We start from the raw sequence: 25999 nt of genomic DNA, 5'->3' as shown, positions 1-25999 counted from the left end.
CTTATTCAATAATACCAAGGTTATTATTAAAAAAAGTCAGAAGTATTTCTTTAAATAAAATTTTCTTTCATCTTCTACCATGCAAATCTTTGACCAAGAAAATTTTTAAATACAGCTTAATCCAACCAAAGTCTTACTTTTCAGCAGTGTTTTTAAGACCTGATAATTCTTCTTCTAGAGCCTGTAGCTCACTCTCCTTGATTCTCAGCTCATCTTGAACATCTTTGAGTTCTTGAAACTTGGTTAAAATAGAAGCTGCCTGGGATCGAGCACCTGACAGAGGCAAATTGAAACAGGCCTTTGACACCAAGTTACCACGTATTTAGTAAGCAATAAAAACTTTTCTGAGAGAATTATACTTGAAATAATTCAACAGCCAATCTTTAGTAAGTTTATGAAGGTACAGAATTCCCTTCATCATTTGAATCTTAGGGCATACATACTTGATAACAAATAATACTTCTAAGTAGATGTGATGGATTATTTATTCAAAATAATCATTGCCCTTGCCTACTGGGCCCATCCCTCCCAGGCCCATTTCCCTCTCTACTGTCATCAGGCTTAGCCATGTGCTTTGCTCTTGCCTATCAGTGGGAAATGTACCTCTTCTGAAAGGAAGCTTTAAGAGGCAGCACATAATTTACCATGTTTTCCCCTTCCCTTCCCATGAGAAAAGTATGTTCAAAAGAGGGACTTACTTCTCAGTCACCCTGGGTCCCATAATGAGAATAACATGGAGCAGAGACAAGTGACCCACAGTTAATGTAGCATAATTATGGAATAAACTTGTAAGCCACTGAGATTTGGGAGCTGTTTATTACCACATCATAGTGTGGTCTAAACTCGATGTAGCAGCGTAAACTGGTTTCACCTTACGTGCACTATAACTGTCTGGCAGTAACAGGCTGAGGTGTTAGGTTGGCAAGAAAACTCTAGGCTTGATGGGAGGATGCAAAGGTCAATTAGCAATGCTATTGTGAGCACTTTGTTTATATGATACTGAGTTACATATCTGCCATCTCTTAAGCAGGAATTTTAAGAACCTCCAATTCAATGAAATCTAAAATGTTTCTTCTATTTTAGATATTTAAAAATATTTGGTCTCTATCTTCCAACTGCAGATGCTAGTCATCTTGTACACTGGGGAACTTGATACTTTATCATGGAATTCATTATATTGGCTGTTTTCTTGGCCTAGAAAGAAATTAAGACACTTGATATCTCAAGAGGCATCCAAGTCTCTTGGTTTGGTTAAAAGCACAAACTCTGTAATCAGACCACCTGAGTTCAAATTCTGAGCTCTGCCACGTACCAGCAAGTTACTTAATCACTCTATACCTCAGTTTCTACAACTGTATAATGGAGATGATAGTAATGTCTACCTCATGGTTGCTATAAGGATTAAATAAGCTAATCATCTAAAGTCCTTAGAATAGGGCTTTATAGAATGATAGAAGTGTTCTATATCTGCACTGTCCAATTACCCACTAACCACTTGTGGTTACTGAGCCCTTGAAATATGACTAGTGCAATTAAGGAAATTATTTTAATTTTATTTAATTTTAATTATCTTATTTTGGTGTAAAGAGCCACATGTGGCTAGTAGCTACTGTATTGGACAGTACAGTCTTACAACACTGCCCAGTACACAGTAAGTACTATTTAGTGTTTGTTATTTATTACATGGTCACTTGACATGGATCTGGAAACTCAGTGTTGCAAATATTAGAACAAGAAATATATGGTCATTATCTAAGAATTCCTTACTTAAGGCATTCAGGCAGATTTAATTTTTTGTTTTACTTTTGACAGGAGCAGTAACATATACACAAATTGAAAGTTAACATGTTTCCTAAAGGAGAAGTGGGTAGTTAAGCTACAAATGTACTGACTAAAAAGACTTCATATCCCAGTGACTAGAATATCTTAATAAGACAACAAGCAAGAGACAATAAACGGGAATAGACTTAAGATGAATAAGAAAAGCTATAGGACTGATTACTAGCCTATGAGTTCCTTCAGGACAATGACAGTGTATAATTTCTCAATTAATATTAAGCACCTGTCACAAAGCAGGTATTCAAAAGAAAGCTCAACCCTTTGATTAGGAATAAAACACTGGATTAAGTCATTCCAAGCCCAATATTTCCTGTTTAAAAAAAAAAGCCCCCATCCTATTTACCACACAGAATTGTGAGGACAAAATGATATAAAACCTACCTCCACTCAACGTCCCATGAGGATCAAATACATCACCTCCTAGAGTTACAGTTCTAGTCATTATCCTTTTATCGAAAGCTACCTTTTTTGCATTATCCATATTGTCACAAATAAATGTTGTTCCAAAGACAAATTCCATTGCTTTCTGAAGTTCTGGTTTGTATTCAACCAGGGAAAGAGCCACATGAACATTATCAGGGCCAACCTGGGGGAAAACAGTTATGTCATGATACATATTACTCCTTTCCTTTCAAATATTATTTTATAAAATAGTAAGAACTGCCACAACAGAAACTGAATACCTATCCAGCACTACAACTCCTTTTGAATTTTCTAAAATGCTATAGAAAGCTCAACACTTTTAGAAAAAAACAATTCCAAGTTTAAACACTGAAAAATCTAAGTAAAATATTTAGCTAGAATACCAGTCATTATGAGAGTTTCAATCAAGCAGAAGCCACTACCAAGTTTCTAAATTCAAAGTGGATTATTTGAACACACTTTTTTTTTTTAACATCTTTATTGGAGTATAATTGCTTTACAATGGTGTGTTAGTTTCTGCTTTATAAACAAAGTGAATCAGTTATACATATACATATGTCCCCATATCTCTTCCCTCTTGCGTCTCCCTCCCTCCCACCCTCCCTATCCCACCCCTCTAGTGAACATCCTTTCTTAATTAAAGTACATCAATTTCTGGATCAACACAATTACATAAAATGTTTTGCTTCAATTATTAACTTGGTTGTTCCAAAGTGAATACTTTCTCATTCAAATAAAACATGCTAAGGCAACCACCTGCCAGTTACAGAAATAAAAACAGTAATTGAGTAAAAAAAAAATCTTTTTTAAATCCCTCAATCTTTTATTTTGATCCAACTGTCTTTTCTCAACCTTTGTTTATAATGTCTACCTCTGCCCACATTTTTAGAACAACTTAGCATACTTTATGGAGCTTAGTAGTAGCAGAAATCATAATGAAGGCAGCTCTATGTAACATATGTTCAGCAGTGTCCTCTGACATAGCAGTTACCATTAAATGGGTCTGGCTGAGGGATCTGGGTAGAAGTGTTTTTGTTACTTAAAACCCCAATTGACTTCTAACACTGGAACTTGACATAGGACTAAAATAACGTCCAAAACCTTCTAGACTCTAAGGTGATTTTTCTAAGGATGTAAATACTAACCAAAAATACCACCTTTCAATTACTCTGTACTCATCTTTCTTCTTCTGATAGTAAACAATTTTCATTGAAGGTGTCTCAATTTCAAGAAATATACTGACTATCCATTTAGTATCTTAATTATACATGCATTTTCAGGTTTCATAGAATTTTCTTTTCAACTCATGCACTTGGAATGCCTGCTCAATAACTGATATCACTGCTGAATGTTACGATTGGCTTCATGTTTTTACCAAACATTATGCAACCACAACAGCCTTTTAAATGTATTTCCTTCTACTCATCTGTTTACTAGTAACCACTCCACTTTAGATCTATCTCAGCAGCTGACTGCATATACTGGTTACCTGCTTTGTATGTTCAGAGGTTGGTAAGCAATCTAGAAAAGCTCTAATAGAGAAGCATCGCTGTAAGACGGATGGATACCTTCCATAACGGTTGTCACTGCAGCCAGTTTAAGTGTGCCGGGCATGAGAAAACCTGAAGAATTCTTGTATTTATCTATAAGCTCTACAATTCTATTTGGAAATCAAAAATTTAACATTTAATGCCACCTGATAGTCATGTGACTTAGGTTTAAAGACATTCTAGAAGATGGCAGAGTAGGGTGACGTGGAACACACCTCCCCACAAATACATCAAGAATACATCTACAAATGGAACAGTTCTCACAGAGCACCTTCTGAATACTAGCAGAGGACCTCAGACACCTGAAAGGACAAGAAAGATCCCCATGTAACCAGGCAGGATGAAAGACATAAAAAAGAAAAGAGGAAGTGGGACGGGACACGTACCCTTGGAGGGGAGCTGAAGGAGAGGAGAGGTTCGCACACCTGGGGAGATACCCTCACCAGTGGGGAGATCCGATGGGACAGACGGGGAGCTTCGCGGGCTCAGAGGGAAGTGCAGCAACCAGTCCGTGACAGGCAGGACAGAGTGAGACCTACATGGATGGTCCGTGCCACGGTCCTGCACGCCCCAGCCTGAGACACGTGTGGTGGTACGGACAGGGGCTGGGCGCTGGAATGTGGGGTTTGGAGAGCTGACCTGGGGGGAGGACCACTTCTGTCTGCATGGAGTCAGCCTGAAGGGACGGAGCAGCCAGGAATGTTCGTGGAAGAAGCCCCAGCCACCACAGAAGCAAAGCGCTGCTGTTGAGCGGTGTGCGAAGGGCACGGCCGCCACTGCAGCCTCTTTCCCCACGCACTGGCACCTGCCGCTGCAGGCACTACGAGGGGCCCCCGCCTGGGCAGCCCCCGCATCCTGACCGCCGCCCTGGCCCCCTCCCACCTGGGCGGGCCTGAGCACCTTGACCGCCGCCCCGGCGCCCTCCTGCCTGGGAAGGCTCATGTGCTCAGGGGCAGACTCAGGAGCAGAGGCTGGTGGGTCTGAGCCCCAGGGGCCGTGTGACTAAGGAAGAAGAGCTGAAATCTCTCCTCGCAGCTTTGTGAACCATGGATTTACACCTCTGCTGCCGGCTTTGTAAATTTACTGCCTGCAGAATATCCAAACAGACAACGAGTGCTCCTGCAGCTGAGACAGGTCTGGCTTTGGCAGCTGTGGGCTTTGTGCGGGTTGAACCAGGCCAGAGTCTGAGCTGCCTCCATAGGTCCCACAGCAACTCCATGTGCATGACTGTTGCAGTCCTGGCACCTGACTTCAGTGGATCTGCACTGGTGGCCCGGTGAAAACAATGCTTTAGAGACACCAGGGCCAACTGCCAGCATACCCACAGTTAAGAGGGGACGAGAGCAGGGCCAGCAACAGTGTACTCTGTGAGCCCGCACAGTGGGTGGAAGGTGACACAACAGAGCACAATCACAGGTGAACTCCTCCAGAGGAGGAATACTCAGTGGTTTCTCTCCCGGTGGGAGAGAAATTCTGCCTACCTCACACCGCAGATCAGAAACACAGCTCAGAAACACATCTGGGGGCTTCTACTCCAACAACTAGGGAGCAGACCCTGCCCCTGACGGCAGTGACAACCACAGAGGAAAGTGGAGGCCCCGCTCAGTATCCAGTGTAGGCTCTGGTCACCACAACACTGGTCACTGCCACAGAATAAAGAAAAAAGTATGAGAAAAAATGAGGACAGTCTCAGAGACCTCTGGGACAACATTAAATGCAACAGTATTCACATTATAGGGGTCCCAGAAGGAGAAAAGAGAGAAAGGGTTTGAGAAAACATTTAAAGAGATGGAGCCGAAAACTTCCCTAACATGAGAAAGGAAACACTCACTCAACTACAGGAAGCAAGGAGAACCAAATACAGGATGAACCAAAGAAGGAACACACCGAGACACATATTAACCAAATTGACAAAAATTAAATACAAAGAAAAATATTAAAAGGGAAAAGCAACAAATAACAGAAGGGAACCCCCATAAGGTTATCAGCTGATTTTTCAGCAGAAATTCTGCAGAGGGAGTGGCATGATATATTCAAAGTGATGAGAGGGAAAAACCTACAACCAAGAATACTCTACCTAGCAGGGCTCTCATTCAGATTCAACAGAGATCAAAAGCTTTACAGACAAGCAAAAGCTAAGAGAATTTAACAGCACCAAACCAGCTTTACAACAAATGCAAAAGGAACTTCTCTAGGCAGGAAAAAAAACCAAAAAAGAGTCCACAACTAGAAGCAAGAAAATCACAAATGGGAAAGCTCACCAAGAAAGGCAAACATAAAGTAAAAGTTGGAAATCATTCAGACACAAATATGATACCAAAACCAGCAACTGTGAGAAGAGAAGAGTACAAATGCCAAGAAATGGGAAATGCATTTGAAGTTAAGAGATCAGCAACAGAAACACTCATAGATTTCAAAATCAAACTTATGGTTACCAAAGGGGAAACGTGAGGGGAAGTGATAAATTAGGAGATTGGGATTAACATATACACACTACTATAAATAAAACAGATAACTAACAAGGACCTACTATATAGCACAGGGAACTCTACTCAATATTCCATAATAACCTATATGGGAAAATAATCTGAAAAATAATGGAGATATATATATATATATATAAAACTGAATCACGTAGATGTACACCTAAAACTAACACAACATTGTAAATCAACTATACTCCAATAAAAATTTAAAAAATAAAATAAGGACATTTAATACTACAACTTTAAAATATCAAAGGGTATTTTAGTCTTCCAACATTTCTATTCTCTCTCCATCTAATTTCACAAAAGCCAACTTATTCTCTTTGGTATCTTAACTTTTTTAAGCATGGTATCACAATAAAATTTTGTGCTTTGATATAATGATTTAAATCCCAATTTACTTCAAAGGACAAAGTTAATGTCCTGTAATTAAAAAAAAAAAAAAGTAAGATACAGATAAAGCATATAAAAAAGACTTACAAGATTCTGAGCAACCCTCAGAGTTTCTGGAGCAATACATCTGGCTGAAATTTTATTCAGTGGAATTATAGTGTATCTACGCTTCAATTCCCCCTTTTCTAGTAGCTTTTTTCCAGTAACCTAAAACATTGTGCATTAGAAATGAAAAAAATATTAATGACAGAGAACATTTAAATGGAATGAGTACAAGTTTAGGAATCCATAATCAAATAAATGCTGAGTGCCTACTATCCTGAACAATCAAAATTCTAAGATCGATAATATGCATTCTGGGCTCCTGAGTCAGCCTTACTCAGCCATAATAAAGAATGGAATACAGTTAATCAAATATAATCAATAACATAATAAAAAAGTCATTAACTCTATAGTTTTACCCTGTAAAGATAAGCATCCAGCCTTAGGAGAAGCTTAAAACATCAAGAAAGTACCCAGTTCTACTAGGAGCACATGATTTTTCAAGCTAAACAGCAATTGTAGGTTTTCTTTCATTAAAATCAATTTACCTCTGTGTCTACTACAACATTGTAGAGTCGGTCCCCAGCCACCAATTCTAAAGCTGTGGTTGCAGAAGTATCTTTCACACTAATCAGTGAAGCTACAAGTCCTTTCACACAATTTCTATTCCAGTTCTTCTCTGGATCCCTAAAACAGAAAAGTGGACAAAAATTAATCTTAGATAAGAAAATAGAAAAAGTTGTACTTTAGTAGTCAAGAGCTCTTTCTGACAATACATTAAAGTGATAGCACAAGAATCATATAGTTTTAACGAAACAAAAATTTTTCAAATGTCTCAGGTGACTAGCCAGCTACAGGCATACCTTTTATTATGTTTCACAAATACTGCTGTTTTTTTGTTGTTGTTTTGCTTTTTACAAATTGAAGGTTTATGGCAATGCTGCATTGTCAGCTGATAGTATTTTTTAGTAATAAAGCCTTTTTAAATTAAGGTATGTACATTGGGTTTTTACACAATATGCTACTGTACACTTAATAGACTATTGTTTTAAAATCAATTGAAAGATATTTCAGTATACATGTTTTCAATGTAACAAAAATAACTTTGATGTTCTAATCTTTGTAATACATATATTAAGTATTCCATGATAAAAGGACCATATAGTAAAACAAACTGTAAAATGTTAATGTTTACAGTTATTTAATATTAATGATATAATAACTTTAAAGGAACTTTCCAACTGAGATTAAATTCCCCTCATTTTGGTTTTAAGATTAGTGGCATTAGTAGCCTTAAATTTCATAAGAATTTCCCCTGCCTACAAATCTGAAACATTCAATAAACATTTAAGGAAAAAATATCAATTAAGGAAAAGCAGCTTACAATAACTTTCATACAAAAATATATCCTGGTTATTACCATGATGTTAGAATTCAATGTTTAGCTCTCTTACCTGTAGGCAAATCGAAGATTGGGAAATCTGGCCAAGAGAGCTTCATATGTTTCTTTCAATCTACTGATATCACGAGATAGCTGCCTGCGCCTTTCCAGAAGGCATTCCTCCTTGTTTTCTGAACAATAAGTCATAAGTAAATTGAAACCAAGTTTTAAAAACTCAAATAGTCTACTGTTTTAAGGAAAATATTAGTAACCTCTATTTCCAAAGCATTTCTAAAAGCAAAATACAAACTTCTGGTAAGTATTAAATAAAAGCATGCTTGACATTCAAATTTCTATCAAGTGTCAAGTAGACATATTTCCAACACATAACACCATTTTCATGCCAAGGAACAACATATGAATTGGATACCTACTAATGTAGAAATATATAAATAACATTTTTGAGTTTTCAAGTGGCACTTCAGAGTGACTGAAGCAGGAAATTCCCAGTATTGAGCTTTCAAAAATTCAAAGCGTTGATTTATACTCATTTTTTGTGACTATATTTATAAATAATTCCTATACTAATACCCATTAATATTAATGGGATAAAATATTTCCTACTTGCTATCTCCTTTATTTAAGGAAATTTCTATCAATAATCACTACTTCCTAATGATTTAAAAAGCCTTATTTAATAAAGTCTTTTTAAATTAAGGTATGTACATTGGTTTTTTACACAATATGCTACTGTACACTTAATAGACTATTGTTTTAAAATCAATTGAAAGATATTTCAGTATACATGTTTTCAATGTAACAAAAATAACTTTGATGTTCTAATCTTTGTAATACATATATTAAGTATTCCATGATAAAAGGACCATATAGTAAAACAAACTGTAAAATGTTAATGTTTACAGTTATTTAATATTAATGATATAATAACTTTAAAGGCCAACCTTCATAATTTAGCTTTTTCATTTCGGCTTCAAGTTTTTCTCTAAGTTTCTTCACAGCTTCTAAAGCTTCTTGATCCTTCCTATAGCCACCATCCATCTTCTTAATTTCTGTTTGTTTAGTCTTTAATTCTTGTTGGGCATGTTTCAACTTCATCTGAGCCTATAACAGAAAAATGTAACAGACTATATGAGGCAGACAGTGCTAGTGATAAAATGGCCACAGATTCAGATTGCTTTAAGAGACATCAGCCTTGAAAATGTAACTGTTTGGTCACTTGGATCAATATCTCAATAGATCAATCATTTCCCAATGTTTTCACCTCAAAACACTACTCAGAATATAAATGAATAAAAGCTCCAATCATTAAATAATTTGCAATTTAACTCCATATTTTTAATATTTATAAAACTGACATCAATGAGCTCAAAAATTATATCAAAGAATAACTGTCACTAGCAGGTTAAATTAAAGACAAAATAGAAAGCTATTTCTATCACTTTCTTCCTTCCTTTTCCACTTAGATATGCATGTTTGCATTTAGGTATATTTGTGTTGTATAATTAACTGTACAACTGTACTGAACAATGAGAAATAAAATCATACAGGAAAAGGAAGCTAAACTGACAGAAAAATTTAAAAGCTATAAGTCTGATACTTAAATGTTAGTTTATATAATTGAGCACTATTCCTTAAAACCATGAACTAGTATCCTAAGATCTAAATGAGTGTATACTTCCTTTAAAACTGAAAAATGGTGGACTTTTCCCAATATAAAATAAGTTAACAAAAAAAACTGACCATCATCTTTTTTGTGACCATAATCTTCAAATGAAAAAGTTGCAAATATATAATAGAAAACCTTGAATGGGATTAATACACACACATCTGTGTATATTTTTAAAGATGAGTCCTCCATTAAAAAACAAAAAAGAATGTGCATGTGTATATATACATTTTTTCTTTCTGCCATCAAAACTCCTGCGTTCATAGGACTTCTAAGCTGCACAACTATCTAAACAAATATGAAAACCATTTTAATAGATCGAAAAGCCACTGAAGATTATGAAATCAGAGTAGGGAAACCAAAGACTGGAATGGGGGTAAATGGGAAGTAGAGATACTTCCAAGGAGGATATTACAAAGTTTCAGAAACAAAGTTTTAAAGAACTAAGTGTGGTGGACATAGAAATGAAGACATTTTTGTTTTCCTTTTAAAGCTTAAAACTTCAATTTTATGATGTCAATAAAATAGCAAAAAGATGAAAATAAGCTAACCTCAAATATTCCACACAATGCTGAAAGCAGAACAGAGTATTTATGGCACTTGTAATTTCAATTAATCTATAAAGGTATTTTACGTTTCATAGCATCTTAAACTAACATTGTCAAGAGTTAGCAATCAACATGTTTGAATTTCATTGTTTTAGGTGCTAAAGAGTGACAGAATATAGTAAACAATAAACAAGTTCCTTGATACTGATCTGAATATTTTCAACATTTTATAACAACTGCCAAAGCATAACGTGAAGGAGCTTCTCAAAAAAAAAATGAAAATAAAAAAATAAATAAAAACTGCATTCACACAGTGCTTACTGTCTATATTTACCTGTTTGGCTTCTGTCTGAGCTTTACTTATGTCATTTTTACAGGCCATCATTTGACCAGCAAGAGTTGCTTCTGCTCCATCTTCATTACTGGACAGGCCAGCGGAAACAGCATTGAAGTGCTGCTGTGCAGCAGCCAAAGCTTCAGCATCTTTATTACTTGCTTCTTGAAGGGCACTCAGCCCATCTGTTATCTTTTTAACCTCTTTTTCCTTTGTTGCTAAAGTTTTAGAATCCTTTAGGAAGAGTTTCAGATTGGAAAATATTATATTTTAGAAAGCCATCCATTTTCTTAAACACATATACCTTTATGTCATCAAATTTCACAGCAATCTGAAGTGAACATGGTAATTTAACCATCATAACTTTATACTTTATTCCCATTTTGAAATTCAGCCTTTCTCAGTTTTTAGGATAAATGTACCTCTTATCCTAATAATACTTTCATTCCATATGTTATAGTCAAATCTGGGAGACAGTGAACTAAAACATCATTGCAAATTTAAACAAACCACTTGAAAAAACTAAAAATCAAGTTCTAAACCTATAAAATTGAAATAATAACCACCCTACCCAAAGCTTAAAAGTAGAGATTTTAGGATTAAGAGCATGTATATGAAAATATTTTATAAGCTATTAAAGGCCATAAATTTAAGTGTTAAATAATTATGGGAACAGTATTACTAACACTTAACACCTTTTAAGTTCTAGTAACCAGGTATCTAATGCTATGTAAGATATCAGCACTGAAAGAAAAAAAAAAAAAGAAAAAAAATCTAGTTATATTTACATGAAAGTGACCAGAAGTTCTGGCCCACTTAATTCATGATTCATTGGATATATTAGATATGTACCAGGCATTATTCTAGACATTAAAGACACAGGGTCCTCAGGGAGCCTACATTTCTAAGGTGGAAGACATAGTAAACAAATAACTAAAGCAAGGTAAAGGGACAAGAAATGATGGGACTACTGTTTTGAGAATGATGAGGGAAGGCCTTTTGTGATGATATTTTGAGCAGAAACCTAAATGAAACAAAAGGAGTAATCATGCTAATACTAGGGGGACAGCATACTTGGCCAGCTCTGAGGAATATGCTTGGGTGTTAGAGGAACTGTGGCTGGAGCACAGTGAGCAAGTAAAAGCAAGGTAACTATTAAGGACACTACTGAGTATCCCTCCTGGGAGGTGATGGCTTCAACCAGGTTAGCAGTGAAGGAGGTGTGAAAAGTGGCTGTATTCTGGATATACTTTTAGAGTCAACAGAATTTGTTGATGAATTAGATACCATAGAGTTTGAGAGAAAAGGGAAAATTCAGGAGGACTCCAGGTTCTGGAGTGAACAGCTAGGTTAACAGCGGTATCGTTTACTTACATGAGGAAAATTCAGTAACTCAGGCAGGTTTGGGTAGGTAGGGAAAATTTAAGAGTTCTATTTTGGTTATGTTAAGTTTTAGACTTTTTAAAGTCATCCATATAAAAATGTCAATTAAATAGCTTGACAAATGAGTCCTTCAAAGAAGGAGTCAAGGCTAATTATTGATTTGAAAGGCATCAATATATAGACGGTATTTAGGGCTATAGGGCTGGATGGGATCACCTAAGAAATGAGTGTATATAAAAGAAGTCTTAGCACTAGCCCTGGGGCATGCCAGCATATGTATTTTGATTTGTATTTCTAACCTGGATTCAAGGTTCATATATTCAACTATCAAACCAACATCTCTACTTAGATGTCTAACTGGCTCCTCAAGCCTATTATCCTCCACTCAACAAATGGTAACCATATTTCAAACTGTCAAAGACAAATCTCTGGAGTTATCCTTCAGTCCTTTTTCATATTCAAAAACCAATCTGCTGGCACTACTTACAATAGCCAAGACATGAAAACAACTTAAATGTTCATGGACAGAGGAATGGATAAAGAAGATGTAGTGTGTATGTACACACACACACCCCCCCACACACACAATGCAATATTACTCAGCCATTAAAAAGAATGAAATAATGCCATTTGCAGCAACATGGATGGACCTAGAGATTATCATACTGAGCAAAGTAAGTCAGAAGGAGAAAGACAAATACCATATGATATCATTTATACGTGGAATCTGAAACATGATACAAATGAACATATCTACGAAACAGGAAGACACAGACATAGAGAACAGACTTGTCGTTGCCAAGGGGGAGGTGGGTGGGGAAGGGATGGGTTGGGAGTTTGGGATTAGCAGATGAAAACTATCATATACAGGACGAATAAACAACAAGGTCCTACTGCATGGCACAAGGAACTATATTCAATATCCTGTGATAAACCATAATGGGAAAGAATATGAAAAAGTATATACATATAACTGAGTCACTTTGCTGTATAGCAGAAATTTAACACAACATTGTAAATCAATTATACTTCAATTAAAAAAAAAAATCTACTGGGTCTGTCTGCTGGACCTATCCTTAAAATACACATAAATTCCCACAACTTCTCTAATATCCCAACTTCTATTGCATTTATCCAAGGGCTATCACCTGGACCCCTACTACCGGGATTCCCTGCTTCTTCCATTTATCTTTAGTTTATCCTCAAAACAGCAATAGTCCTATTAAAATATTAAAATGTCATGCTTCTGCTCAGCCAACTCCAGCAGCTTCCCATGCCACTCGGAATAAAGGTCAAAGTCCTTCACATGTTTTGCAAAACCACATGTGATCCTACACCCCATTACCTTTCTGCACTTCTACTACTTAGTGATAACCAGCTACACTTATCTCTTTACTCTTCCAGCACCTTAGGCACTTAGGGCAATTGCTGTTCTTTTGCCTGGAACACCTTTCCCCACAGCCTCCCAATTTATCTACATTGTTCTCTGACCTCCTTCACGTCTTTAATGAAATACAGCCCTCCCAATGAGACCTTTGATGGCTACCCAATTTAAAATCCCAAACTACACCCCCACCTCCCCTATACTACAACCCTCTCCACTGCTTTATTTTCTCTCCACATCAGTTATCACTATATAACATATGATATTTTTCACTTATTTGTCTTCTTTATCATCATTTCCCTCACTGCAACAAAGACCCACAAGGTATTTTGTCCATTGCTACATCCTACCCCAAACAACTACCCTTGATCCATAGCAGACACTCAATAAATATGAACAGAATGGATAAATGTATACTACTAGAATTAAATTACACTTTTCGTTTGCTTACCTCTACCATATTTTTTTCCAGCTCTTTGCGTTTGTTCTCTTCACTTGCCAGATTTTTCTTCTTGAAATCAAAGGCACTTTGAGATTTAGTATTAACTCGCTGAGCTTCTGCAAGAGCATCTTCTAAAGATCGGAGTATACCTCCAATTTCCTATAATCAAATGCACCCAATTCAATCAATGTACTTACACATTTGTTCATGGTGTCCTTTTCTTGTATAATTTCTACATAAATTATTGACTTTTTATAAGCTATTTCATTATTATACTTTAAGATTAAGAAATCGATACAGAAGACAATGTCCAGTAAATCCTAAATAGTTATTGTATAATATATAATTTTTTTTTCAGAGTGTATATTCTAGTCTTATATATATGCCTGACCTTATCTTTTCTTTTTTCCAACTCTTCTATTTCATGACTAAGTGCTTTTATTTTTTTATCATTTTCAGACAATTCTTCTTGAAGCTTCACAATTTTATCCTGCATTTCTTTTAACTCCTCAGCTGAGCGTTCTTTGGTATCTTCAGCCAGCAAAAACTGATAAGCAATATATAAACGACTCAAATGTTCTATTTCTCTCATTAGCTTTTGGTACTCCAAGTAGGAAGATCTTTCCTGAAAGAGAAATCACCAGTAAAGTGTAACTCAAAATTCATATTTTTAAACAAATTTGGAAAGAATCAAAATACAGCAACATGTATAAAATTTCCCATTACATGATGTAATGGATTTTGTCTTAAACTGAGTGATCATGGATTATAAATTTTAGGAAGCTTTAAATAACATTAGAACTATGGTTAGATAGCATAATACCATCTCTAGTGAATCCTTTGTGGTTATTTCTTCTCAAATATAATCAGGCAGCTGGGATTAACAAAGAAATGCAGACATAAGATTCACAGACTGGCAGTAATAAGAAGTCTATATAAATACAACCTACACAACCATGAATGATACACTATTAAATGTTCTTTGTAGTAGTATTACCAAGATGCCCACCCAACATTCATTCATGTAACTATTTATAAGTATTTGCTCACACATTACTAAACTTGATTCCCATTAGGACCTACTGGGACAAAGTAACAAAATAACAAAAAATTCCTAATTTCAAGAAACAAATTCAGGGTGATTAAATGACCACTCCATATTATTAGATTTAGAAAGAACTTGTCAAAATCAAACATGACATCTAGGTTTAAACTCGTGATCTAGTGTTTTCTACTAAATCATACATACAAAAGGCAGAACCTTCAAGATCACAATTTTTCAGTTTTTCCAATAATGTCTATGCTACTATTATGGATTCAGAAGAGAGCTTGAGAAATATCAAACTTTAATGAACATTTAATAAATTCCTAAATACATAATTTAAAACCAATGTGCTATAAACACATTCTTTCACTGAAACACCAATTACAATGTCAGAAGCTGCAAAGATTATAGAGAAAACAGTCATCTGTTTCAATACCTTTCGTTTACCAATTGCCTTGACAGCAGCAATTGTAATGACAGCCCCCTCTTATCCGAGAAGTTATTCACTCTACCAAGAAAAGTCACTGAGAGGGCCATATCTTTACGAAATATTATTCCATTCAATTCTAAGTATACAGGAAAATTTAGACTTACTTCTCTTCAACAAAGAATTAAAATCTGGCATATTTTCTGAGATTAAGATAGGCAATCTATTTACAAAACCATTATGACTTAATAGATATGAAGTACATTGTCCTCTACAAGCAGAAGGCCGAGTATGGACTACCAACTTTAATGCCTTATCTCATCCGCCAGAATAATTCCTGAGAAGTGGTACACATTTCATCCCCATGTGTATGATCGTGGATACATCACCAATTTTGAGAGACATTCTAGCTGGCTGTCCTCACATATATAGTAAATACCTCTTTTAATTTCTGAATGGTTGGAGTAATTTCTTCTTCAAGTATCTGGAAAATAAAGGAAAATCATATTTTTCAGTATGTGAAGCACCATTAAAGAAATTTAAAAGGAAGAAGTAGGATGTAAGACTAAGGAAAACTGAACTAAGGCTGGGCAGAGGGGGGGTGTGGTAAAATTTCCCTTTTTACAGCAGAGAAACTCTAAATGCAAAAGTACTCTCTTCTCTCAAAATATTTTATATAAATTTAATTACCGTCTTAATTTCTTTCAGCTTAGCCTCCTTTTTCTCTATAGTCTTCTGGGCAGCTATTTTTTTGTATTCATACATCCTGGTTCCAGCTGCTTCTTCTATCATGGACAAAATCTGGAAAGACGATTGTATTAATGTTTTAAGAATCCAAGACAATGAGTCTCATTGGAATTTACATTAAGGATATTATTTAATGCCTTAACCTAAGTATCGTAACAAAATTATGGATCATAAAAGTTAAGTACATAAAATTGTACATATTAGCTAATAACCCTAACATTCAAGAAACATTCCTGGCCTTCACTCAAATTCTAAATTCAAACTTTATGCCACACTGAGGTTCCCGAGTACATCTCCTTTAAAACTGAAGCCAGTAATTCCTTCCTCCTCTTTTCCTTCAAATACGAGTCTTAGAAAAAGTAAAGGCTAACAACATTCAGTTTTCATTTTAGAAATTTCTACTTAAAATTGTTCCAAGTGAGACTTCAGCCATTTTGTTCCTACAAGGATGAAGCATGGCCTAATATTTGCATTCCAACTGTGGCACATGCTTTAAGAACTTGGGAAAGTAACTTAATTTTCTCTGTTCCTCTGTTTCTTCTTCTGCAGAGTACTGATAGTATCTCACAGCATTGCTGAGAAGTAAACATGAAGTAAAATAATTCATGAGAAGTACTCTGAAAAAGGCAAATATTAATTAAAATTTTGTAAGAAGGACAATTTTGCTAGCACTCCTTTTTCAGAAGCTTCTACTCACCATCAATCCCTATCTCAAGAGGATTATTGCTCTGAAAACCATTTTGATTTCTATGTATTTGGCAGGTTTTGAATTAGAAGTTTTCCCTTAAGATGTTATCTAAAGAAAATAAGCGTGACCTATGGTCAAACCAGACTAGTATTATCAATTATCAGTCGTCTTCTTAGTTCTTCTCCATAGAAAAAAAATACCAAAAGAGCTTTTGCTCTTATACAAAACATTCATTCCTTTGTACCAACTCTTCTCAAGGGGGCTCTAAGAGAAAATTAAGTCTTAATGTCCTAAGCAATCCATTGTATGTAATGAATTAATTTCACTCAAATCTTTTTCTATAGGCTGACATGGAACACCAGTTGAGAAAGGCTACTTTATAGAGGCAAAATTTCTTTTAATACTGTATCAGGCACATAAAACTCCTAGACATCAGTCTTGGCAATGATGTTTTTTGGATTTGACACCAAAAGCAAAGGCACCAAAACCAGAAGTAAACAAGCGGGACTACATCAAACTAGAAAGATTCTGCACAGCAAAGGAAATCATCAACAAAATGAAAAGGCAACCTACTGAATGGGAGAAAATATTTGTAAATCATATATATAAGTGGTTAATAACCAAATACACAAAGAACTCATACAACTCAATAGAAAAAAATCAAATGAAAAAAATGTGCAGAGGGTATGAATAGATATCTTTCCACAGAAGACATACAAACGGGCAGCAAGTACATGAAAAGATCGTCAACATCACTAATCATCAGGCAAATGTAAATCCAAACCACAATGAGATATCACCTGTTAGAATGGCTATTATCAAAACGACAAGAAATAACAAGTGCTGGTGAGGATGTGGAGAAAAGGGAATTCCTGTGCACTGTTTGTGGGACTGTAAATTGGTGCAGCCACTATGAGAAACAGCATGAAGGCTCCTCAAAATATTAAAACTAGAACTACCATATGATCCAACAATTCCACTTCTGGACATTTATCTCAAGGAACCAAAGACACGAATTTGAAAAGACATCTGCACTCCCATGTTCACTGTAACATTATTTACAACAGTCAAGACATGGAAACAACCTAAGTGTCCAATGATGGATGAATGGATAAAGAATATGTGATATTTATACACATAAATAAATTAAAGAGTATTATTTAGCCATACAAAAAGGAAATCCTGCCATTTGTGACAGCATGGATAGGACCTCGAGGGTATTATGCTAAGTGAATTAAGTCAGACACAGAAAGACAAAAACAGTATAATCTCACTGATATGTAAACTCTTTAAAAAAAAAAAAAAAAGTGAACTCATAGATACAGAGAAAAGATTGGTGGTTGCCAGAGGTGGGGAAAGGGTGGTGGGCAAAATGAGTACAGGTAGTTAAAAGGTACAAACTATAAGTCCTGAGGATGTAATGTATGGCATGGTGACTACAGTTAGTAATACTGTACTGCATATTTGAAAAGTGCTGACAGAATAAATCTTAAAAGTTCTCATCTTTAAAAAAAATTTTAACTGTGTGGTGACAAATGTTGAGTAGACTTACTGTGATCATTTTGTGATATATACATATATTAAATATATGTATATATATAAAATCTTTATGTTGTACACCTGAAACTACTTTATGAATATCTCAATTAAAAAAATAATTTTTAAAAAATTTTTCTTAACAAGGTCCTAAGACTTTTCTTTTACTTCTTTTAAGGATTCTCATTTAATCCTCAGAACAGACCCTGAGGTAAGGATTATTGGCTCCAATTTATGGATGAGGAAAGTAAGGCTCAGAAGGTTTCTGTTACATAACTTAAAAAAAAAATGGGGCACAGTGTTAAATATTAAAAAACAAAACTATTTTCTCCACTAATCATTCTTAAATGTTTCCAAGAATTTTAATAATGGAAAAAATTATGTTTGGGCTTCCCTGGTGGCGCAGTGGTTGAGAATCTGCCTGCCAATGCAGGCGACACGGATTTGAGACCTGGTCTGGGAAGATCCCATATGCCGCGGAGCAGCTAGGCCCGTGAGCCACAACTACTGAGCCTGCGCGTCTGGAGCCTGTGCTCCGCAACAAGAGAGGCCGCGACAGTGAGAAGCCCGCGCACCGCGATGAGGAGTGGCCCCCACTTGCCACAACTGGAGAAAGCCCTCGCACAGAAACGAAGACCCAACACAGCCATAAATAAAATAAATAAATAAAATAAATAAAATAAAATTTTTAAAAAAATTGATTACCTAGAAGATTAAGACAATATCTGTCATTACTATTTTTACTGTCCTTAAAGAGTACTCTTACCTCTGGAGGTTTCATATTCAACACTTTTGTAATTCGGCCCTGAAAATAAAATTGGCAAACTTACTATGATAATAACAAAATACAGAAAGAATAACCTAAAGACATACATGTTTATCTGCACTGAAGCTGCTGTATCCTAATACACCAATCTTTTGGGAGTTATTTCTTCCACCTACATGAAAAGATGTTTCTTTTATTAGATTTGAGACCAAAGGTAGCTTATAACTTTAGAATTTTGTTACCCACTTTCTCACGAGTGATACAAATTACATAGGTTATTAAATGATACAAAGTTAACTCCACCATATTTCCAAGACAGTTAATATTAATGATGTAGAAGTCTCCAATTCTAAGACAGATAAGTATATAAATAAATGTTAGCATAATTATTGAACATTTCTTGATTTTTTTGGAACAATGGCCCTCCAGGATAAGTCAAAGAAAATTACTTCCAGACATTCTTCAAAATTCAAATGTATACAATATACTAGAACACGTAAGTACAAAAAACTAACCCACATTTCTTAACAGGTGCCTAAACAGCAGCCTAATAGTAAAATAAAAAATGAAAAATCCAAACAGAAGCACTTCTCTTATAAGTTAAAAAATAAAAGATGTCAAAACTATTATGAAAGAGACATAAAGACCACAAACGAAATACCTGCATGATGAGAAAGTGAGGGTTGTTAACATTAAGGCCAACAGAACAAAAGAGATCCTGTACTCTGGTATTGTTTGCATTTACTCCATTGATTAAATATTTATTTCTGCCACCAATAACCACCTAAAAAGGAAAGAATTTTAAAAGATATAAATGAACACACACATCTTGAGCTATGATGATAAATTCCCAAATACATTATTTTTCATGTTTGGTCTGTCCAACTAATGGTAAACAAAATCAATCTAGGGTAAATAAATAATAAAGAAAGTGTGACATGGTCAAAAAGAATGAGATTGAGTCAGGATAATTGGCTTCTAATCCAGGGACTTTTGCTAACTAGTTATGTAACCAAGCACAAGCTTCCTAACCTCCCCTGCAGTGGATTAGGTCTCTAAGGTCCCTTCTAGCTTCATGTTTCCAAGTATGTGTAGATTGTAGTTTCTATCCCTGATCACCCTCTTTCTACAATTTTCCATAATCAGAGGTTAACCCCTCTTCCTCCCCTTTTTGATTTCCAAAGGAAAAGAAGTCAGAAACTGAAAATGAAAGGCAAATAGTTTAATATCAGTCCTTGTCAAGATGCTAAAAGGGATTACTAAAAGACATGACTGGTAAATACTTGAAAGAAAAAGAGTAACCATGGAACTTCGTCATGGGTTTAACAGGAACAACTTATACTAGATACCAGCTTGTTCACACTATACTATAGCACTTGCATTATCATTTTTTGGGTATGACTGTCTCACCCATATTTTGAGGTCCTTAAAGATAAGGTATGTTTCTCATTCTTTCTATCTGTATTTCCCAGTGCATTCAACAATGCCCAGCACACATTACGCACTTAATAAATATTAAATAAATATTAATTCACTCCTTTTTCCTGACAGGATTATGAGGGTGGTAGATCATTTATTAATATATTTGAACAACAGTCCTAATACACCCATAAGTAATTTGAGACAGTCTTTATAACAAAATTATGGTGAAGATACAGGCATATGGATTGCATGAGGACAGGAATTTTGGGTAGATTAGTAGCAGACTTACTTAAAATCCTTAAAAGGGATGGCAGAAGAGTAAGACGCGGAGATCACCTTCCTTCCCACAGATACAGTAGAAATACATCTACACGTAGAACTGCTCCTACAGAACACCCACTGAACGCTGGCAGAAACCGTCAGACCTCCCAAAAGGCTCTTGGTGCTCCAGCCAGGCATCAGGGCCGTACCTCTGAGGTGGGAGAGCCAACTTCAGGACACTGGTCCACAAGAGACCTCCCAGCTCCACGTAATACCAAACGGCAAAAATCTCTCAGAGATCTCCATCTCAACATCAAGACCCAGCATCACTCAATGACCAGCAAGCTACAGTGCTGAACACCCTATGCCAAACAACTAGCAAGACAGGAACACAACCCCATCCATTAGCAGAGAGGCTGCCTAAAATCATAATAAGGCCACAGACACCCCAAAATACACCACCAGACGTGGACGTGCCCACCAGAAAGACAAGATCCAGCCTCATCCACCAGAACTCAGGCACTAGTTCCCTCCACCAGGAAGCCTACACAACCCACTGAACCAACTTTAGCCACTGGGGACAGATACCAAAAACAACGGGAACTACGAACCTGCAGCCTGTGAAAAGGAGACCCCAAACACAGTTAAGATAAGCAAAATGAGACGACAGAAAAACACACAGCAGATGAAGGAGTAGGGTCAAAACACACCAGACTTAACAAATGAAGAGGAAATAGGTAGTCTACCTGAAAAAGAATTCAGAATAATGATAGTAAGGATGATCCAAAATCTGGGAAATAGAATAGACAAAACGCAAGAAACATTTAACAAGGACGTAGAAGAACTAAAGAGGAACCAAGCAACGATGAAAAACACAATAAATGAAATTAAAAATACTCTAGATGGGATCAATAGCAGAATAACTGAGGCAGAAGAAAGGATAAGTGACCTGGAAGATAAAATGGTGGAAATAACTACTGCAGAGCAGGATAAAGAAAAAAGAATGAAAAGAACTGAGGACAGTCTCAGGGACCTCTGGGACAACATTAAACGCACCAACATTCGAATGATAGGGGTCCCAGAAGAAGAAGAGAAAAAGAAAGGGACTGAGAAAATATTTCAAGAGATTATAGTTGAAAACTTCCCTAACATGGGAAAGGAAATATTTAATCAAGTCCTGGAAGCACAGAGAGTCCCATACAGGATAAACCCAAGGAGAAACACGCCAAGACACATATTAATCAAACTGTCAAAAATTAAATATAAGGAAAACATATTAAAGGCAGCAAGGGAAAAAAAACAAATAACACACACGGGAATCCCCATAAGGTTAACAGCTGATCTTTCAGCAGAAACTCTGCAAGCCAGAAGGGAGTGGCAGGGTATACTTAAAGTGATGAAGGAGAAAAACCTACAACCAAGATTACTCTACCCAGCAAGGATTTCATTCAGATGTGATGGAGAAATTAAAACCTTTACAGACAAGCAAAAGCTGAGAGAGTTCAGCACCACCAAACCAGCTTTACAACAAATGCTAAAGGAACTTCTCTAGGCAAGAAACACAAGAGAAGGAAAACACCTACAATAACAAACCCAAAACATTTAAGAAAATGGGAATAGGAACATACATATCGATAATTACCTTGAATGTAAATGGATTAAATGCTCCCACCAAAAGACACAGGCTGGCTGAATGGATACAAAAACAAGACCCATATATATGCTGTCTACAACAGACCCACTTCAGACCTAGAGACACATACAGACTGAAAGTGAGGGGATGGAAAAAGATATTCCATGCAAATGGAAATCAAAAGAAAGCTGGAGTAGCAATTCTCATATCAGACAAAATAGACTTTAAAATAAAGACTATTACAAGAGACAAAGAAGGACACTATATAATGATCAAGGGATCGATCCAAGAGGAAGGTATAACAATTGTAAATATTTATGCACCCAACATAGGAGCACCTCAATACATAAGGCAAATACTAACAGCCATAAAAGGGGAAATCGACAGCAACACAATCATAGTAGGGGACTTTAACACCCCACTTTCACCAATGGACAGATCATCCAAAATGAAAATAAATAAGGAAACACAAGCTTTAAATGATACATTAAACAAGATGGACTTAATTGATATTTATAGGACATTCCACCCAAAAACAACAGAATACACATTTTTCTCAAGTGCTCATGGAACATGCTCCAGGATAGATCATATCTTGGGTCACAAATCAAGCCTTGGTAAATTTAAGAAAATTGAAATCGTATCAAGTATCTTTTCCGACCACAACGCTATGAGACTAGATATCAATTACAGGAAAAGATCTGTAAAAAATACAAACACATGGAGGCAACACAATACACTACTTAATAACGAAGTGATCACTGAAGAAATCAAAAAATACCTAGAAACAAATGACAATGGAGATACGATGACCCAAAACCTATGGGACGCAGCAAAAGCAGTGCTAAGAGGGAAGTTTATAGCAATACAAGCCTACCTCAAAAAACAGAAAACATCTCGAATAAACAACCTAACCTTGCACCTAAAGCAATTAGAGAAAGAAGAACAAAAAAACCCCAAAGCCAGCAGAAGGAAAGAAATCATAAAGATTAGGTCAGAAATAAATGAAAAAGAAATGAAGGAAACAATAGCAAAAATCAATGAAACTAAAAGCTGGTTCTTTGAGAAGATAAACAAAATTGATAAACCATTAGCCAGACTCATCAACAGAAAAAGGGAGAAGACTCAAATCAATAGAATTAGAAATGAAAAAGGAGAAGTAACCACTGACACTGCAGAAATACAAAAGATCATGAGAGATTACTACAAGCAACTCTATGCCAATAAAATGGACAACCTGGAAGAAATGGACAGATTCTTAGAAATGCACAAACTGCCGAGACTGAACCAGGAAGAAATAGAAAATATGAACAGACCAATCACAAGCACTGAAATTGAAACTGTGATTAAAAACCTTCCAACAAACAAAAGCCCAGGACCAGATGGCTTCACAGGCGAATTCTATCAAACATTTAGAGAAGAGCTAACACCTATTCTTCTCAAACTCTTCCAAAATATTGCAGAGGGAGGAACACTCCCAAACTCATTCTACGAGGCCACCATCACCCTGATACCAAAACCAGACAAAGATGTCACAAAGAAAGAAAACTACAGGCCAATATCACTGATGAACATAGATGCAAAAATCCTCAACAAAATACTAGCAAACAGAATCCAACAGCACATTAAAAGGATCATACACCATGATCAAGTGGGGTTTATTCCAGGAATGCAAGGATTCTTCAATATACACAAATCAATCAATGTGATACACCATATTAACAAATTGAAGGAGAAAAACCATATGATCATCTCAATAGATGCAGAGAAAGCTTTCGACAAAATTCAACACCCATTTATGATAAAAGCCCTGCAGAAAGTAGGCATAGAGGGAACTTTCCTCAACATAATAAAGGCCATATATGACAAACCCACAGCCAACATTGTCCTCAATGGTGAAAAACTGAAACCATTTCCACTAAGATCAGGAACAAGACAAGGTTGCCCACTCTCACCACTATTATTCAACATAGTTTTGGAAGTGTTAGCCACAGCAATCAGAGAAGACAAAGAAATAAAAGGAATCCAAATCGGAAAAGAAGAAGTAAAGCTGTCACTATTTGCAGATGACATGATACTATACATAGAGAATCCTAAAGATGCTACCAGAAAACTCCTAGAGCTAATCAATGACTTTGGTAAAGTAGCAGGATACAAAATTAATGCACAGAAATCTCTTGCATTTCTATACACTAATGACGAAAAATCTGAAAGTGAAATTAAGAAAACACTCCCGTTTACCATTGCAACAAAAAGCATAAAATATCTAGGAATAAACCTACCTAAGGAGACAAAAGACCTGTATGCAGAAAATTATAAGACACTGATGAAAGAAATTAAAGATGATACAAATAGATGGAGAGATATACCATGTTCCTGGATTGGAAGAATCAACATAGTGAAAATGACTCTACTACCCAAAGCAATTTACAGATTCAATGCAATCCCTATCAAACTACTACTGGCATTTTTCACAGAACTAGAACAAAAAATTTCACAATTTGTATGGGAACACGAAAGACCCCGAATAGCCAAAGCAATCTTGAGAACGAAAAATGGAGCTGGGGGAATCAGGCTCCCTGACTTCAGACTATATTACAAAGCTTCAGTAATCAAGACAGTATGGTACTGGCACAAAAACAGAAATATAGATCAATGGAACAGGATAGAAAGCCCAGAGTTAAACCCACACACATATGGTCACCTTATCTTTGATAAAGGAGGCAAGCATATACAGTGGAGAAAAGACAGCCTCTTCAATAAGTGGTGCTGGGAAAATTGGACAGGTACATGTAAAAGTATGAAATTAGAACACTCCCTGACACCATGCACAAAAATAAACTCAAAATGGATTAAAGACCTAAGTGTAAGGGCAGACACTATCAAACTCTTAGAGGAAAACATAGGCAGAACACTCTATGACATACATCACAGCAAAATTCTTTTTGACCCAGCTCCCAGAGAAATGGAAATAAGAACACAAATAAACAAATGGGACCTAATGAAACTTAAAAGCTTTTGCACAGCAAAGGAAACCATAAACAAGACCAAAAGACAACCCTCAGAATGGGAGAAAATATTTGCAAATGAAGCAACTGACAAAGGATTAATCTCCAAGATTTACAAGCAGCTCATGCAGCTCAATAACAAAAAAACGAACAACTCAATCCAAAAATGGGCAGAAGACCTAAATAGACATTTCTCCAAAGAAGATATACAGATGGCCTACAGACACATGAAAGAATGCTCAACATCATTAATCATTAGAGAAATGCAAATCAAAACTACAATGAGATATCATCTCACACCAGTCAGAATGGCCTTCATCAAAAAATCTAGAAACAATAAATGCTGGAGAGGGTGTGGAGGAAAGGGAACACTCTTGCACTGTTGGTGGGAATGTAAATTGATACAGCCACTATGGAGAACAGTATGGAGGTTCCTTAAAAAACTACAAATAGAACTACCATACGACCCAGCAATCCCACTACTGGGCATATACCCTGAGAAAACCATAGGTCAAAAAGAGTCATGTACCAAAATGTTCATTGCAGCTCTATTTACAATAGCCAGGACATGGAA

The 25999-nt window shown here is 36.0% G+C and overlaps 1 protein-coding gene across 2 annotated transcripts in view; it reads right to left on the bottom strand.

Moving 5' to 3' along the window:
* The window catches only part of SMC2 (structural maintenance of chromosomes 2), a 74018-nt gene that overhangs the window by 44292 nt on the left and 3727 nt on the right, over positions 1-25999 (bottom strand). Inside the window, exons 4-16 of one of the 2 annotated variants that reach the window (XM_057548496.1) lie at positions 19763-19885; positions 19102-19140; positions 16055-16165; positions 15804-15848; positions 14284-14517; positions 13902-14051; positions 10684-10917; positions 9077-9236; positions 8188-8305; positions 7282-7420; positions 6779-6898; positions 2221-2425; positions 138-273 (exon numbers count right to left, since the gene is read on the bottom strand). In XM_057548496.1, coding sequence (XP_057404479.1) covers positions 138-273; positions 2221-2425; positions 6779-6898; positions 7282-7420; positions 8188-8305; positions 9077-9236; positions 10684-10917; positions 13902-14051; positions 14284-14517; positions 15804-15848; positions 16055-16165; positions 19102-19140; positions 19763-19885 — 1814 coding nt within the window. The remainder of the gene's footprint in view (positions 1-137; positions 274-2220; positions 2426-6778; positions 6899-7281; positions 7421-8187; positions 8306-9076; positions 9237-10683; positions 10918-13901; positions 14052-14283; positions 14518-15803; positions 15849-16054; positions 16166-19101; positions 19141-19762; positions 19886-25999) is intronic. The other variant, XM_057548497.1, reaches the window with a different exon arrangement.

Source organism: Balaenoptera acutorostrata, chromosome 6 (assembly GCF_949987535.1).
Source record: "Balaenoptera acutorostrata chromosome 6, mBalAcu1.1, whole genome shotgun sequence".
Taxonomy (NCBI): Eukaryota; Metazoa; Chordata; class Mammalia; order Artiodactyla; family Balaenopteridae; genus Balaenoptera; species Balaenoptera acutorostrata.
The sequence above is the reverse complement of the archived record's forward strand: the minus strand, read 5'-3'. Positions and strand labels throughout refer to the sequence as shown.